General features: G+C 35.2%; 1 protein-coding gene across 2 annotated transcripts in view; it reads right to left on the minus strand.

Moving 5' to 3' along the window:
• CTNNA3 (catenin alpha 3) overlaps positions 1-15,331 on the minus strand; it is a 1,635,386-nt gene that overhangs the window by 1,592,714 nt on the left and 27,341 nt on the right. For both annotated transcript variants that reach the window (XM_029931758.1, XM_029931757.1), the window contains exon 2: positions 7,342-7,445. In XM_029931758.1, coding sequence (XP_029787618.1) covers positions 7,342-7,440 — 99 coding nt within the window. In that variant the 5' untranslated portion in view covers positions 7,441-7,445. The remainder of the gene's footprint in view (positions 1-7,341; positions 7,446-15,331) is intronic.

A 15,331-nucleotide genomic window follows, 5' to 3' on the forward strand; every position in this document is an offset into this window, starting at 1 on the left:
GATAGAACCAATTCACCATCTTCCTCCAGAGGCAAAGCTCGCATGCCAGACTGCCTCAGAGGCTTCTTGCCAAAAAATAATTGACTGTAAATAAGTCAGCCGCACACCAAAAAAGTACCCCCAAGAAGGCGGCAATTTGGAAGATAATAGTTACTGGCGCATTTCACAATATTCCCATTCTCCTGAGCACAGAATAAGATCATACATCAAGTATCCACACTAACCACATCACTTGCTTTGACAAAAGAAATATGAGTGAAACTGACATATATCAGGGCAGACATTTTAGGAGATTTTGCATGATTCATCATGCTCTCTTTCCCTATACAACAGTGGAAGTAAATATTGATATTGAGCCAGGGTCCCTGGGTGCTGGTACTAAGTAGAGATATCCTCCTAACTCACAATGGACATGTAGCTTGAGCAGGAAATGAACTTTTATTAAGCCTCAGAAATTTAAGATTTGTCTTATCATAGCAAAACCTAGCTTATGCTGACTGAGGAAAGAATTGGCAGGTATTCTTAAATTAGAGCTAATTAACATTATTAAGTATATAAGATCATCCCCAAGGGACTTCCAGAAATAGATGGAGAGACTATGTAAGTAGAAGCCAAGAAAAGGCCAAGAGAAGGTCCTACAAGAGTTAGGAATGAGAGCTATAGAAATAATGTTTATTACTAGTGATTTAACTCTGTGTTTTACCTCTTGAAAACATGGGTTATATATATCTCTATATATATATGTAGATATATATAGAGATATATATATATATCATAAAATACTTTTCAACCGTTGTCCCCAAAAAACCTTTATATAACACATTATATGAAGTTTACTAATGTTTTTATCTTAAAAGATTTTGAGTAAGGCAATTCTTTTAGTTCACATTCAACATGAATCTGACGCATGGCAAAATATATTTTGTGGCAAATAAGATTATAGATGGTTCCATTATGTAATGACTATAGCATGATCTAGCAGTTTTTATCTCCTTCAAAGAGTATACAACACACAGATGTAAATTCTTTTAGTCAGAATTCTGCATAAATAGACTTTCTGCACTCCATTGCCAAATTTGGATCTTGAAAGTGATAAAGTGCAGATGCCTACAGTTGCAATCATAAAAATGTAATTGCTGAGAAAAAAATTATTTCTGATACATTGGAGGAATTTATTACAGAGGGATGCAACTGTGTAAGTTATAATACAGAGAAAGTGAAAGCAAATGATTGAAATATATCCCAGATAGAACATCCCTGCAAAAGGACCTAGTGATTTACCTGTGCGCAAGGGGAAAAAAACAGACTAAAGATAAATCAAGTTTGGTGGGGAACACTCTGATAACTATAAAAAGAGCAGAATAAAGATTTATGAATAAATAAATAGAAGCCAGAGTGACATAATAGTATCTATGACCAATTACTCCAAAAATTAAAATATAATTTTGACTTTGAGTTATATACAGAGGTGGTAAGTAATTATTGTGGAACCTTGAAAGCAAAGGAATATAACATTATGATAAATAATGAGTAAAAGTGAAGATTTTTTAATGGGGTTACTACATTGATTACTTTATCTGGTAGCACTATGAGCTTAAGGATCATGAACTTCTTTTGGAATGTTTTCCAGTATAATCAGAGACAATATTACATACTTAAACCATGTAACTACTTCAAACTAAATACTCTCTGAAAAAAAATCAATACTACCCAAAGTAATCTACATATTTAATGCAATCTCTATCAAAACAACACCAACATTCTTCACAGAGCTAGAACAAACAATCCTAAAATTTGTATGGAACCAGAAAAGATCTTGAATAGCCAAAGCAATTCTGAAAATGAAAATGAAAGTTGGAAGTATCATAATTCCAGACTTCAAGATGTCTTACAGAGCTATAATCATCAAGACACTATGGTACTGGCACAAAAGCAGACACTCAGATCAAAGGAACAGAATAGAGAACCCAGAAATGGACACACAAACATGGCCAAGTAATCTTTGATAAAGCAGGAAAGAATATTCACTGGAATAAAGACAGTCTCTTCAGCAGGTAGTGCTGGGAAAAGTGGAGAGCGACACACAGAAAAATGGACCTGGACCATTTTCTTACACAATAAACAAAACTAAACCCAAAATGGATGAAAGACCTAAACATAGGACAGGCAGTCATCAAAATCCTTGAGGAGAAAGCACTCAAAACTCTCTTTGATCTCAGCCACAGCAACTTCTTACTTAATGTGTCTCTGGAGGCAAAGGAAACAAAAGCAAAAATGAACTATTGGGACCTCATCAAAATAAAAGCTTCTGAACAGCAAAGGAAACAATCAGCAAAACTAAAAGGCAACCAACAGAATGGGAGAAGATATTAGCAAATGACATATCAGAAAAGGGGTTAGTATCCAAAATCTATATAGAACTTATCAAACTCAACACACAAAAACAAATAATCCAATGAAGAAAAGGGAAAAGACATGAATACACGCTTCTCCAAAGAAGACATCCAGATGGCTAACAGATACATGAAAAATATTCTCAACATCACTCATCATCAGGGAAATACAAATCAAAACCACAATGAGATACTACTTCATACCTGTCAGAATGGCTAACAATGCTCAAGTAACAACTCAGGCATCAACAGATGCTGGCGAGAATGCAGAGAAAGAGAATCTCTTTTGCACTGCTGGTGGGAATGCAAACTGATGCAGCCACTCTGGAAAACCACACGGAGGTTCCTCAAAAAATTAAAAACAGAACTACCCTATGAACAAGTAATTGCACTGCTAGGTATTTATCCAAGGAGTACAGGTGTGCTGTTTTGGTGGGGCACATGCACCCCAATGTTTATAGCAGCACTATCAACAAAAGCAAGCCAAGGTATGGAAAGAGCCTAAATGTCCATTAATGGATGAATGGGTAAAGATATATATATATATATACAATGGAGCATTACTTGGCAATCAAGAAAAAGAAAATCTTGCCATTTGCAACTACATGGATGAAATTAGAGGGTATTATGCTAAGTGAAATTATGCTAAGTGTCAGTCAGAGAAAGACAAATATCATATGACTTCACTCATATGAGGACTTTAAGATACAAAACAGATGAACATAAGGGAATGGAAGCCAAAATAATATAAAAACAAGGAGAGGGACAAAAACATTAGAGACTCTTAAATAGAGAGAATGCACAGAGGATTACTGGAGGGGTTGTGAAAGGGGATATGGGCTAAATGGGTAAAGGACATTAAGGAATCTACTCCTGAAATCATTATTGCACTATATGCTAACTAACTTGGATGGAAATTTTAAAAATAAATTAAATTTTTAAAAATTAAGAAAGTAAAACTAAGGTGCAGCAATATGATGAATAATTAGCAATTTTATGAAATCATGCTTATAAATATTGGGGAAATTATCAAAATGTCATTTTAAATAGGAAAGTGAAATAAAAACTTACATCTACATTATTATTTCCACCTTATTTACATATATTCTTCTTATATATGAGATATAAATTATATATAACATATGTTCTTTAATATTATAAAAAAGCACTAAGAATAACGAAAATCACCCATAATTTTAGTGTATTGTAAGTAAATACATTAAAACATTGTTTACCTCTTGGTGATAAAATTGAGTGATTTTTTTACTCTCATTTTTTGGTTTTGGTTTTGTTTTATTTTGCTTTTCCATTTTTTTTTTCAGTGAACTTTATCAGAAAAACAATACGTTTTTTTGTTTCTTTTTAACATGAGAGAATTCAATAGGTGGCTAAAATAGGGATTTTAATGAAGTCTATATAGTCATCAAGTATCAAATTTCACACCAGGTTATCAGCGCTGTTAAGACAGCCAAAGTTCATGATTAAGCTTTCATCAGTGAAGTATATGTTTTCTGTTCCCAGTAGCAGATGACTTCTATAGGTGTGTTAAATAAAATCATGTACAAATCTATTCTGAGTTACTCCCCACCATCTACTCCACAAAGAAGAAAAATAGAACATTTCTAAAGTATCAGATGTAGGTTGCCTGGGTGGCTCAGTCGATTAAGCACCAGGCTCTTGTCAACTCAGGTCATGATATTACAGTTTGTGAGATGGAGCCCCGCATCCAACTCCATGCTGACAGCACGGAGGCTGCTTGAGATTCTCCCTCCCTCTCTCTCTCTCTCTCTCTCTCCCTCTCTCTCTCTGCCCCTTCCCTTCCCTGTTCGCTCTCTCTCTCAAAATGAAATAAACAAATAAATAAAGTATCAGAGGTAAAATCCATGCAGTTTCTCACTCAAGTAACCTTTGAGTGCTTCACAGCCCTAGAAAAAGGGATGACTAACAATCCCATTTATAATTACACCAAAAAAGAAAAAAAGACTTAGGAATAAACTTAAACAAGGAGGTGAAAGAGAGAAAACTCCAAAAATTATAAAACACTGACGAAATTCAAGATGACCCAAACAAATGAAAAGATATTCCATACTCATGGATTGGATGATTCAATATTCTTAAAATGCCAATATTACCTAAAATAATCTATAGATTTAATGTAATCCCTATCAAAACCCAACATGTTTCACAGAAGTAGAATAATCCTAAAATTTGTATAGAACTGAAAAAGACCCCAAAGCCCAAGAAATCTTGAAAAAGAACAAAACTAGAGGTATCACAATCCCAGATTTCAAGGTACACCACAAAGCTGCAGTAATCAAAACAGTTTGGTACTGGCACAAAAACAGATGCCTAGATCAACTGAACAGAGTCCAGTTATAAACCCACACTTAATGGTCCAAAATGGGGAAAAGACAGTCTCTTCAACAAATGGTGCTGAGAAAAGAGGACAGATACATACAAAAATATGAAAGCAAACCACATTCTTACACCACACACAAAAATACTATCGAAATGGATTGAAGACCCAAATGTGAAACCTGAAACTTTTAAATTCCTAGAAAAAAAAACGCAGGTAGTAAATTATTTTATACTGTCTGTAGAAACATGTTCTTGATGTCTCCTAGGCAGAGGAAACAAAAGCAAAATTAAAGGATTAGGACTATAAAAGGCTTTTGCACAGCAAAGGAACCCATCAACAAAACAAAAAGGCAACCTAGTGAACTGGAGAAGATATCTGCAAATTATACATCCAACAAAGGATTACTTTATAAAATGTATAAAGATGTGTACCTAAGTGGCTCATTTGGGTAAGTGTCCAACTCTTGCTGTCAGCTCAGGTCATGATCCCACAGTTCGTGAGATTGAGCCTTGTGCTGGGATCTGCACTGACAGCGTGGAGCCTGCTTGTGATTCTCTCTCTCCCTCTCCCTCCGCCCATCTCCTGCTCACACACATGCATGCCTCCCCCCAAAAATAAATAAACACTTAAAATATATAAAGAACTTCTGTCACACAACACCAAAAAAAGAGGAAAACAATAATCCAATTATAAAATGAGTGGAGAACCTGAAAAGACATTTTCCCAAAGAAGACATATAGATGACACACAGACACTTGAAAAGATGCTCAACATAACTCATCATCAGGGAAATGCAAATTACAACTGCAATGAGATATCACCTGACACCTGTTAGAATGGCTAAAATCAAAAACACATAGAACAACAAATATTGGCAAGAATGTAAAGAAAAAGGAACCCTCATGCACTGCTGATGGGAATGCAAACTGCAGCAACCACTGTGGAAAATAGTATGGAGGCTCTCCAAAACATTAAAATAGGATCACCATATGACATGGTAATTCCACTACTGGGTATTTACACAAAAATATAAGAACAATAATTCAAAATTATATATATGCAGTCCTATGTTTATTGCAGCATTATCTCAATAGCCAAATTATGGAAACAGCTCAAGTGTCCATCAATGCATGAATGGATAAAGATGTGGTGTATATATATACACTGGAACATTAGTCATGTAAAAAAAAAAGAAATATTGCCCTTTGCAACAACATGAATGGACCTAGAGGGTATAATGCTAAGTGACAAATGTCAGTCAAAGAAAGAAAATACCATATGATTTCATGTATATGTGAAATTTAAGAAACAAATGAACAACAAAAAAAGACAAACAAACAATCAAAAACCAGGCCCTTGAAGTCAGAGAACTGGTGTTCCAGAAGGGACATGGGAGAATGGGTAAAATAGATAAAGGAAAGTATGAGTACACTTATCATGATGAGTACTGAGAAATGTATAGAACTGTTGAATCATATTGTATGCCTGAAATTAATAAAACGCTATATGTTAACTATACTTGAATAAAAAAGAAAAATGGAAAATTTGTCTTAGAAGGTATAACGTGTGATAAGGCTAAAGGGAAGTTCCCTCACAAATTTTGGGTTAAGGACCAAAAATTTCAATCTACAGCATGGTATAAGTTTTTTTCAAGCTCTGCTTTAAGAACTCCAATAAATAAAATCTGTACTTACATATAAATAAGTCAGAGAATCATGATGTATATTATGAAAGGATTACTGACTTTATGAAAGACTTTATCAAGAATTTCTTAAATAGCTGCTTTTCTCATACATTTTTATATTAAATTTTAAAAATAATTTCCTACTTGACAAATGAGTTACCATGTTCTTTGGGACAAGTCATTGGAATTCTCTAGGCTCAATTTCCTCATCTATATAATAAGGATGGATTTAACCATGGTGTCTGCCTCACTCAGTTTTCATGACTATAGAACAAGAATATTTATATAAAGGTACTTTGAAAGCTGTATATACATATTTTTATGGCTATTGCTTTTAAAAGAGAATCTGGAGGGAGGGGAACTTTCAGAAATTTCATATTATTACTAAATATATACTTTTTGTATTTTAACAGCACTTTATTTTTTTTAATAGTTTATTGTCAAATTGGTTTCCATACAACACCCAGTGCTCTTCCCCATAAGTGCCCTCCTCCATCACCACCACCTCTTTTCCCCCCTCCCCCTTCAACCCTCAGTTCGTTTTCTGTATTCAATAGTCTCTCAAGTTTTACGTCCCTCTCTCTCCCCAACTCTCTTTCCCTCTTCCCCTCCTCCTAATCCTCCATTAGGTTTCTCTTGTTTTCCTTTAACAGTACTTTATTTTTTTTTCCTGTTCATTTATTTATTTTTTTAACATATGCAGTTATTTTCCATCATTTACACTACAGTAGTTACAATTACACTCCAAACAGAAAAGCAAAGTAAAAAATCAAAACCTTTAAAGGACAATTTGAGATGACATATTCATTCTGTGAAAAGCAAACCTTTCTTCGGTTCATGATCTACTTTTACCATGTTTTTAGACCTTCTGCACTTATTCATTGTTATTTCCATGGCCTTAATACCTGGATTATGAGAGGCTCCAGTAGCTTCTCTACAGTGAATGTTTGGACCTGTAGATCCTGAGGATCAACATTCAGTGTGATTGGTGTTTCAGCTGACATGCTGCCTGTTCACAAAAAAAAAACAAAAACAAAAAAAGATACTTATTAATAAGGAAAAATACTTTCTAAAGGGAAGCACTAGAGCAAATCATAGAGTACATGAGCTCTGTATTCAGCACCTCTTCCCAATATCAGCCGTAGCTCTCAGACCACCAGGGCGCCAAGTCCACCAGCAGAAAAATGAGCTATTCCCCCATCTGTTCTCAGAGGTCATGCTATCTGGGCTTAGATCTTCCAATAAATTAATCTATGTACACTACTATACATTTAGCTTAGTGTATTATTTTAGATATAAGGGTATATTGTTGTTTTAATTGACAAATGAGCTCTATGAATGGACAATGGAAGTACAGATAACTGAGTGAAGGAAAGAAAGAAGGAGGGAAGGAAGAAGGGAAAGGATAGAGGGAGGGAGAAAAGGAGAGAAACAGATGGGAAGGAGGAAGGGATGGAGAAAGGAAAGAAAGGAAGGCGAGAGGGAGGAAGGAAAGAATGACTACATATTTTCATGGGGTCTCTCTTACCAGAATCAATCCCTTCTATACCCTTGTCTCTAATCCCTAAGGGGATATCAAAATCACAGGGTAGGGCCCATGTTCCCCCCAAAATGCTTCCCCGGAGAGTCTATTCCCATTCTCCTCTTAGACTTTTTCAACTTCCATTGGCTATCTCCATAAAATCAGCATCTCTTTGTTCATCAACCTCTCCCATTCTAGTGGACTCTGCCCCAGATCCATAAATGTGTTAATTTAGGGGCAATCTGGGTGGCTTAGGCGATTAAGCATCCGACTTCAGCTCAGGTCATGAGTTCACAGTTTGTGGGTTCAAGCCCCACGTCAGGCTCTGTGCTGATGCTCAGAGCCTGGAGTCTGCTTCGGATTCTGTGTCATACTCCCTCTCTCTCTCTGCCACCTCCTCCCATCTCCTCACATGCTCTCTCTCAAAAATAAATAAACATGGAAAAATAAATGTATTATTGTATTTATTCCAAATATAATCATGATCTCCATGTGTATATGTAGGTGAAAAGATCAGCGCTTCTTATCAACAATAGTCAAACTATGGGGAGAATCCAAATGTCTATCACTGATGAATGGTTAAAGAAGGGGGTGTGTGTGTGTGTGTGTGTGTGTGTGTGTGTGTACACACACACATGTTTCTTACTGCTAGTTTCTGTGGACCTTCAATAAATACTTGACTATGAATAAGTTAATATCAATTTGTGGGCTTAGTAATTTGGGTACTAGTTTTTATGGCCAATTTGTTAATTTGAATATGTTATGATATATGCCATCATATATATATGCATATGTATAATTCCATCATATATATATATATAATGGAATATTACTCAACTGTCAAAAAGAATGAAATCTTGCCATTTGCAATGACATGAATGGAGCTAGAATGTATTATGCTAAGTTAGAGAAAGATAAATACCATATGATTCCACTCATATGTCAAATTTAAGAAGCAAAACAGATGAACATATATGAAGGGGGAGGAGAAAAGAGGAGACAGGGAAACAAACCACAAGAGGCTCTTAACAACAGAGAACAAACTGAGGGTCAATGGAGGAAGGTGGGTAGGAGAGAGCTAGATGGCATGTGATGGGCACTGGTATATGTACACGATGAATCACTAAAATCTCCTGAAAACCCATATTTCACTGTATGTTAACTAAAATTTAAACTCAAAACAATCAGTGCTTCACCAAGGCCTTTCCACACTGTACACCTGATACACATGCAGAGAGACATACACATGAAACCATCCTGTAACTAAAAAATCATCTCATTAACTCTTGATTAATTCTTAGATAAATAACAAGTTTTTAATAGAGCCAAACACTATAAAAGCTAAAAAAAAATTACTGCACTTCAGATGCTAGGCTACATGATTACACTCCATGATTCTCTTACTATAAAAACAGATATTTAAAGTGTTCTTGAAAATAATACCAAAGGTTTTCCCCAGTGATTTAACATAGAAATTTGTACTTGGTCAAGATAATGAATTTCAACTATGCAGAAAATCAAATATACTCCTAATACTTATAACTCTTTTATATGTCTTCAACAAAGTCTGATACTAACAACAAAAATAATTATGCTGGGAGTCTCAAAGAAACCAATTATGACAAATCTAATGATTCCAGAAGAATTTAAGTATAAATTACATTATCCAACATTAACTAAACTGGACTTTAACAAGTGTTAAAAACACTAATACATACTAATCACTTTGTGTATAGTACTGAAAGATTTTCTAGTTATCAAGGAATTATAAGCAACTTGAAGTGGGAAACAATTTATTTTTTAAGTGTCCTACTCATGTTTTCAAGCAGCTATATAATACATTATTTATTCATCTATAAAAAACTACAGCTGGCCCTTGAAAAACACAGGGTTGAACTACGTAGGTTTACTTATATGTGGATTTTTTCAGTACAGCACTATAAAAGTATTTTCTCTTCCTTATAATTTTCTTACTAACATCTTCTTTTCTCTGGCTTACTTTACTGTAAGTACTGAGTTTAAATATATATACATATTAATGTGGGGGGTATATATACATATATACCATACAAAATATGTGTAAACCGACTGTTCATATTATTGGTAAGACTTCTGGTCAACAGTAGGCTATTTGGGGGCAAAGTTATATGCTGAGGGCACCTGGGTGGCTCAGTCGGTTAAGCATCTGACTTGGTTTCAGCTCAGGTCATGATCTCACGGTTTCTGAGTTCAAACCCCACATTAGGCTCCATATTGACAGTGCAGAGCCTGCTTGGGATTATTTCTCTCCCTCTCTCTCTCTCTGCTCTTCCTGTACACTCACTCTCTCTCTCAAAATAAATAAATAAGCTTAAGCTTTAAAAAAAAAAAAGGACCCTCATTTAAAAAACAAAAAGTTATATGCTGATATTCAGCTGTGCAGGGATGCAGTGTCAGTGCCCTGAATCCTTGCACTGTTCAAGGGTCAACTGTATTATAAATGTTGAGAATTTTATATAAAATCCACTAGAGTTGTTGATTTCAGAGATAGGGTAAACTTTCTGAAATGTAACCCATTTCTAGACAGTTCTCCTATTGAACACAACTGAAAGGCCTGCTCAGGGCCTCTTTGCCCCTTTCAGATTGTCATTGTATATCCTCTTTTCAGTCTATCCTTAACTTTATGACAAGCCACTCATATAAAGCACCTACTATTCCTTTACTTTTTCAAAGACATTTTGCCCTGGCATGCCTGGGTGGCTTAGTCGGTTAAGCATCTGACTTTGGCTCCTGTCATGGTCTCACCATTCCCAGGCTGGAGCCCCTCATCAAGCTCTGTGCTGACAGCTTAGAGCCTGGAGCCTGTTTCAGATTCTCTGTCTCCCTCTCTCTCTGCTCCTCCCCTGCTCACACTCTGTGTCTCTCTCTCAAAAGTAAATAAATATTTTTAAAAATTTAAGACATCTTGCCTTGAAAAAATATGTATTAAGTAAAAAAATATTGCTTGAATTTTTAAAATGAAAGTGTAAATTACTGTTATTCTATGATATAAAAATATATAGGGGCACCTGGATGGCTCAATTGGTTGAGCATCTGACCCATGATTTCAGCTCAAGTCATGATCCCAGGGCTGTGGAATGGAGCCTGCTTAAGATTCTCTCTTTCCTTCTGCCCCTCTTCCCTGCCCATGCTCGCTCTCCCTCTCCCCCTCTAAATTAACATATATATTACATATATAACATATAAGTATATATTTAATATTTATAATATATATTTGTAATATATACACATATAAAGTAATCTGAAATATGATTCAACTGAGGGTATTTGTTTAAAATAAAGCATATTACAGATGAGAGGCTGGGTGAAATATGATGAGAACTGAATAATGTATAGAATTGCTGAATCACCATATTGTATACCTGAAACTAATATAACACTGTATGTTAACTATACTGGAATTAAAATTAAAAACTTAATTTAAAAATCATGGGTTTAGGAGTGCCTGGGTGGCTCAGTCAGTTAAGCGTCTGACTTCAGCTCAGGTCATGATCTCAAAGTTTATGAGTTCAAGCGCCGCACTAGGCTCCGTGCTGACAACTCAGAGCCTGGAGCCTGCTTCTCTCTACTTCTCCATTCTGCCTCTCCCCTGCTCTTGTGCACACTCATTCTCTCTCACTCTCCCTCTCTCTCTCTTAAAAATAAATAAACATACAAAAAATTTGTTTTAAATCATAGTTTAAAAAATATATATGTAAAGATACAAAGCCATATGATTTAGATCTTTACTATCTTGTTTCTCTCTCCTTTTCACTGGTTTTATCTCTTTTCTAAAATTAGAAACACAATCTCTTTTTCAGCTATTCATCTGAAATATAGAAATCATGTTTCAAGAAAGGCTCCATCATTACTGCCAAATTGTTTCTTTCAAATGCATTTCTAGGACTGAAATATTGTGGCGTGGTTTTGGTTTGGAGTTTGGTTTTTTCCCATCATTCCACCTACCACTCTGATTCCCTCTAACAGAGAATTGGCAAATAGGATAGTCCCATGGTGACCTTTCTGCATAGCCCAGAACTAATACGTAGGCAATAAAATATGTCCTTCAGCCTCCATAACCACAGGGTTCTATCAAATGCGTGCTCACAAAAGAGTTCATTTATAACTCCTCTCATGACAGGTACTGTCCCACATATAAAACATATCAAGATTACTGACATTGCTTTGTTCTTTCATAACAGGGACAAAAAGTAAAGGAGTGTTGTGAATTCGAATAAGATCTAAGTGAACTTTCACATATCCTTTCACTGAAGAATTGACAACAGATTTTCAAAGCTACATTAAGCACCATAAATTGGAGGCAAGGAAAATTAAAAATTAAAAATTAAAATTATCCATATCATATATAATCCTGATAAAAGAATGTTTTTCAGCAAAGAGATAAAAGACAAACCCAATTCAGCCAAAGTATCTTCTAAACCTATGATCATGTCTTTAATACACATTACATAAAGAAAGTTGTTAAGAAGTTCATTTTTTCAAGGCAAAATTATAAAATAATAAATCAACAAGTCCCTGAAGAACCTTGGCTACATATAATTATTCTTCTTTGAATAAATGCTGTTTCTTATAAAAAATCTTTTTTATTTTTTGTATCTGTCCTGTTCAGTAATCCTGATTGATTGGAGATCAGGGAAATAATAGGCAGAAAACTGCAGAACTTTGCAAATGAAGTCAAAGCAAGGTCAAAGTCTGACAAATTGTTACCAACTTCTCATAGCAATACTACAATGTGAATCACAACAAAAATCCCACTAGGTGGTGGATTTTATAATCTGAGGCGTTTGTATTTTATAATCCATAAAATCTTAAGAGTTTAGGGAGTACTTCCCAAACAATTCCTGAATAACCTCTACAACATCCTTCATTTCAACAATGTACTGGAACTGGATGAACAGAAACGATGAGAGTTTCACTATACCATTAGATTATAGTGATTACTTTTAAAAAGTTCTTCCTTATGTTGAGTTGAAATCTGCCACTTCTTTACTTCTCTCCAATAGAGACCGTTTCATAAAGTGGAAAGGTAAAGAAAGGTTTGGAAACAAAAAAAAAAAAAAAACTAGATGAAACGTCTAGTTTTCAGAGTCAAAAGGAGGAAAACAAATAACTCAACAGCAGTAATAGATGTCTCCAGGGAGAATCCTTAAGGTGGACCCTCTCCTTCTCCCCACACTATCTTATCCACAATACCTGAATTCCCTTTATTCCACTTTATTCCCTGCTTGAAATGGAACTTATATCAATTTTAAATTCATTTAGTTTAACAAGCATTCCATTTTTAAATGCAGCTGACTCAGAGGTCATGGGGTATACATATTCAACCACATATTAATATGAAGTAGCTCATTCCTCTTCATCTGACACCCATATGCGTATTATAACACACACCACATTGTACTCCACTCATATTCTGGCAACGGAGGAATGCTAGGTCAGAGAGATGCATAGGGAGATCAGTGGGAAACTTGACCCATTTACAAAATCTGCCTTTGGGTGGCCATTCCCTCATAAACATTAAAGAAAAAAGTTTCCACATATTTCTCCCTATGTTGACACATAATCCCCTATATCCAAATTCTGAAGGTCAGGCTCCTCATAGTAAAGCTGTAATCCTTCTACATAAGTTAACATGGTCTTGTGGGATGGCTTGGAAACCTAATCATCTGTAATATTCGTTCGGTTCGTATGGAAAAGGCTCTAATACCAAATATTTCATTTTCAAAAATAAATGCTATAACAGTTTGTAAGGTAACAGCTTACTCTTCTTTAAGATTTTTAAATTCCATGACAGAGTCATCATACTTAACTAATAAATCTAATTTTGTACTCACCTTTCGACAAAACTGTTCAATTATTTTTTTTACAAGGATTACTGCAAACCCAAGTCTCCCCATCATATATTTGGACAATTCATTTTTATTTGCCCCTAAATGCTGAGTTTAATTTTGTCCTTCTATCATTTCATCTGCAGAATCTGGACTTTCATTCTAACCCATCAAATACTGCTATTAGAGAATCCAACATGTTAACACCTCCTCCCAGTTTTCTTTTTATTCCATTAATTGAACATGACTGTGAATTCTATAGTCTCCAGTTAAATCAGTGAACAAGAGCAGGCATAGAAAATTATTTTGGGGGCGCCTGGGTGGCTAAGTCGGTTAAGCATCCGACTTCGGCTCAGGTCATGATCTCATGGTTCGTGGGTCCGAGCCCCGCATTGGGCTCTGTGCTGACAGCTAGCTCAGAGCCTGGAGCCTGTCTTCAGATTCTGTGTCTCCCTCTCTCTCTGACCCTCCCCTTGTCACGTTGTCTTGCTCTCTCAAAACTAAATAAAACATTTAAAAAATGTTTTTTAAAGAAAATTATTTTGATACCACTAGAAATCTCTTTCTATATATCTATATGACTATATGACAATCAAATAAAGAAAACACCGTAGATATGATTTTTTCAACTATTAATCACTTTTGTGTGAAATAATCCACTTCTTCATTTTGTCAACAAAATATGTGAGGATTTTTTAATGCTTTACTGAAATAAAGACACCCTTTCCTTCCCATTTAAGCATTCAATTTAAGGGGTGCCTGGATGGCTTATTCAGTTAAGTGTCTGACTTTGGCTCAGGTTATGATCTCACAGTTCATTAGTTTGAGCCCAGCACCAGACTCACTATTGACAGTGCAGAACCCACTCCAGACCCTCTGTCTCCCTCTCCTTCTGCCCGCCACCACACTTTCCCTCTCTCAAAAATAAACATTTTTTAAATTTCAATTTTAAAAAATCTAGTTTGACATTACTCACTTCTGGAGAATCCATGCTGAATGCTAGTAATTATTGCCATTTATTTACATTTTAATTCTTCAGTTTTCCTACAGTTTGATGGCTAGATGGCCAGTGTAATTTTAGAGACTACGTCTTTTGAAAATAAGGATATTTTGCCTTCTTCTGCTTTCTGACTAGTCTATTATTTCTTAGTTACTCCCAGGTTTTGTTATCACCCTAAGCAGATCATTTTGGAATTAAGGGATAAACTTTTTCAAAATATATAGAATTCATACATACCTTCATATATATGCATATACACCATACCTTCACTCTGCTCACTGTAAATGCTAAAAACAGGCCTGCCCAAAATTTCTAGCATTCCCTATCACTAAGTTCTTTCTTATGAGTCAGATTTGTTTCTTTCATTGTTTCCTCAATCCTTTAAGATGCAGCTGACCCAGAGGTGGGGTAAAAAATCAGTTGCTCTACTTTTAAGAGAAGACTCATCTCACTATGTTACTATAACACTTTTTTAATCTGTAGCAGGAAAATATTGACACTATAAG

Source organism: Suricata suricatta, chromosome 2, assembly GCF_006229205.1.
Source record: "Suricata suricatta isolate VVHF042 chromosome 2, meerkat_22Aug2017_6uvM2_HiC, whole genome shotgun sequence".
Lineage (NCBI taxonomy): Eukaryota > Metazoa > Chordata > Mammalia > Carnivora > Herpestidae > Suricata > Suricata suricatta.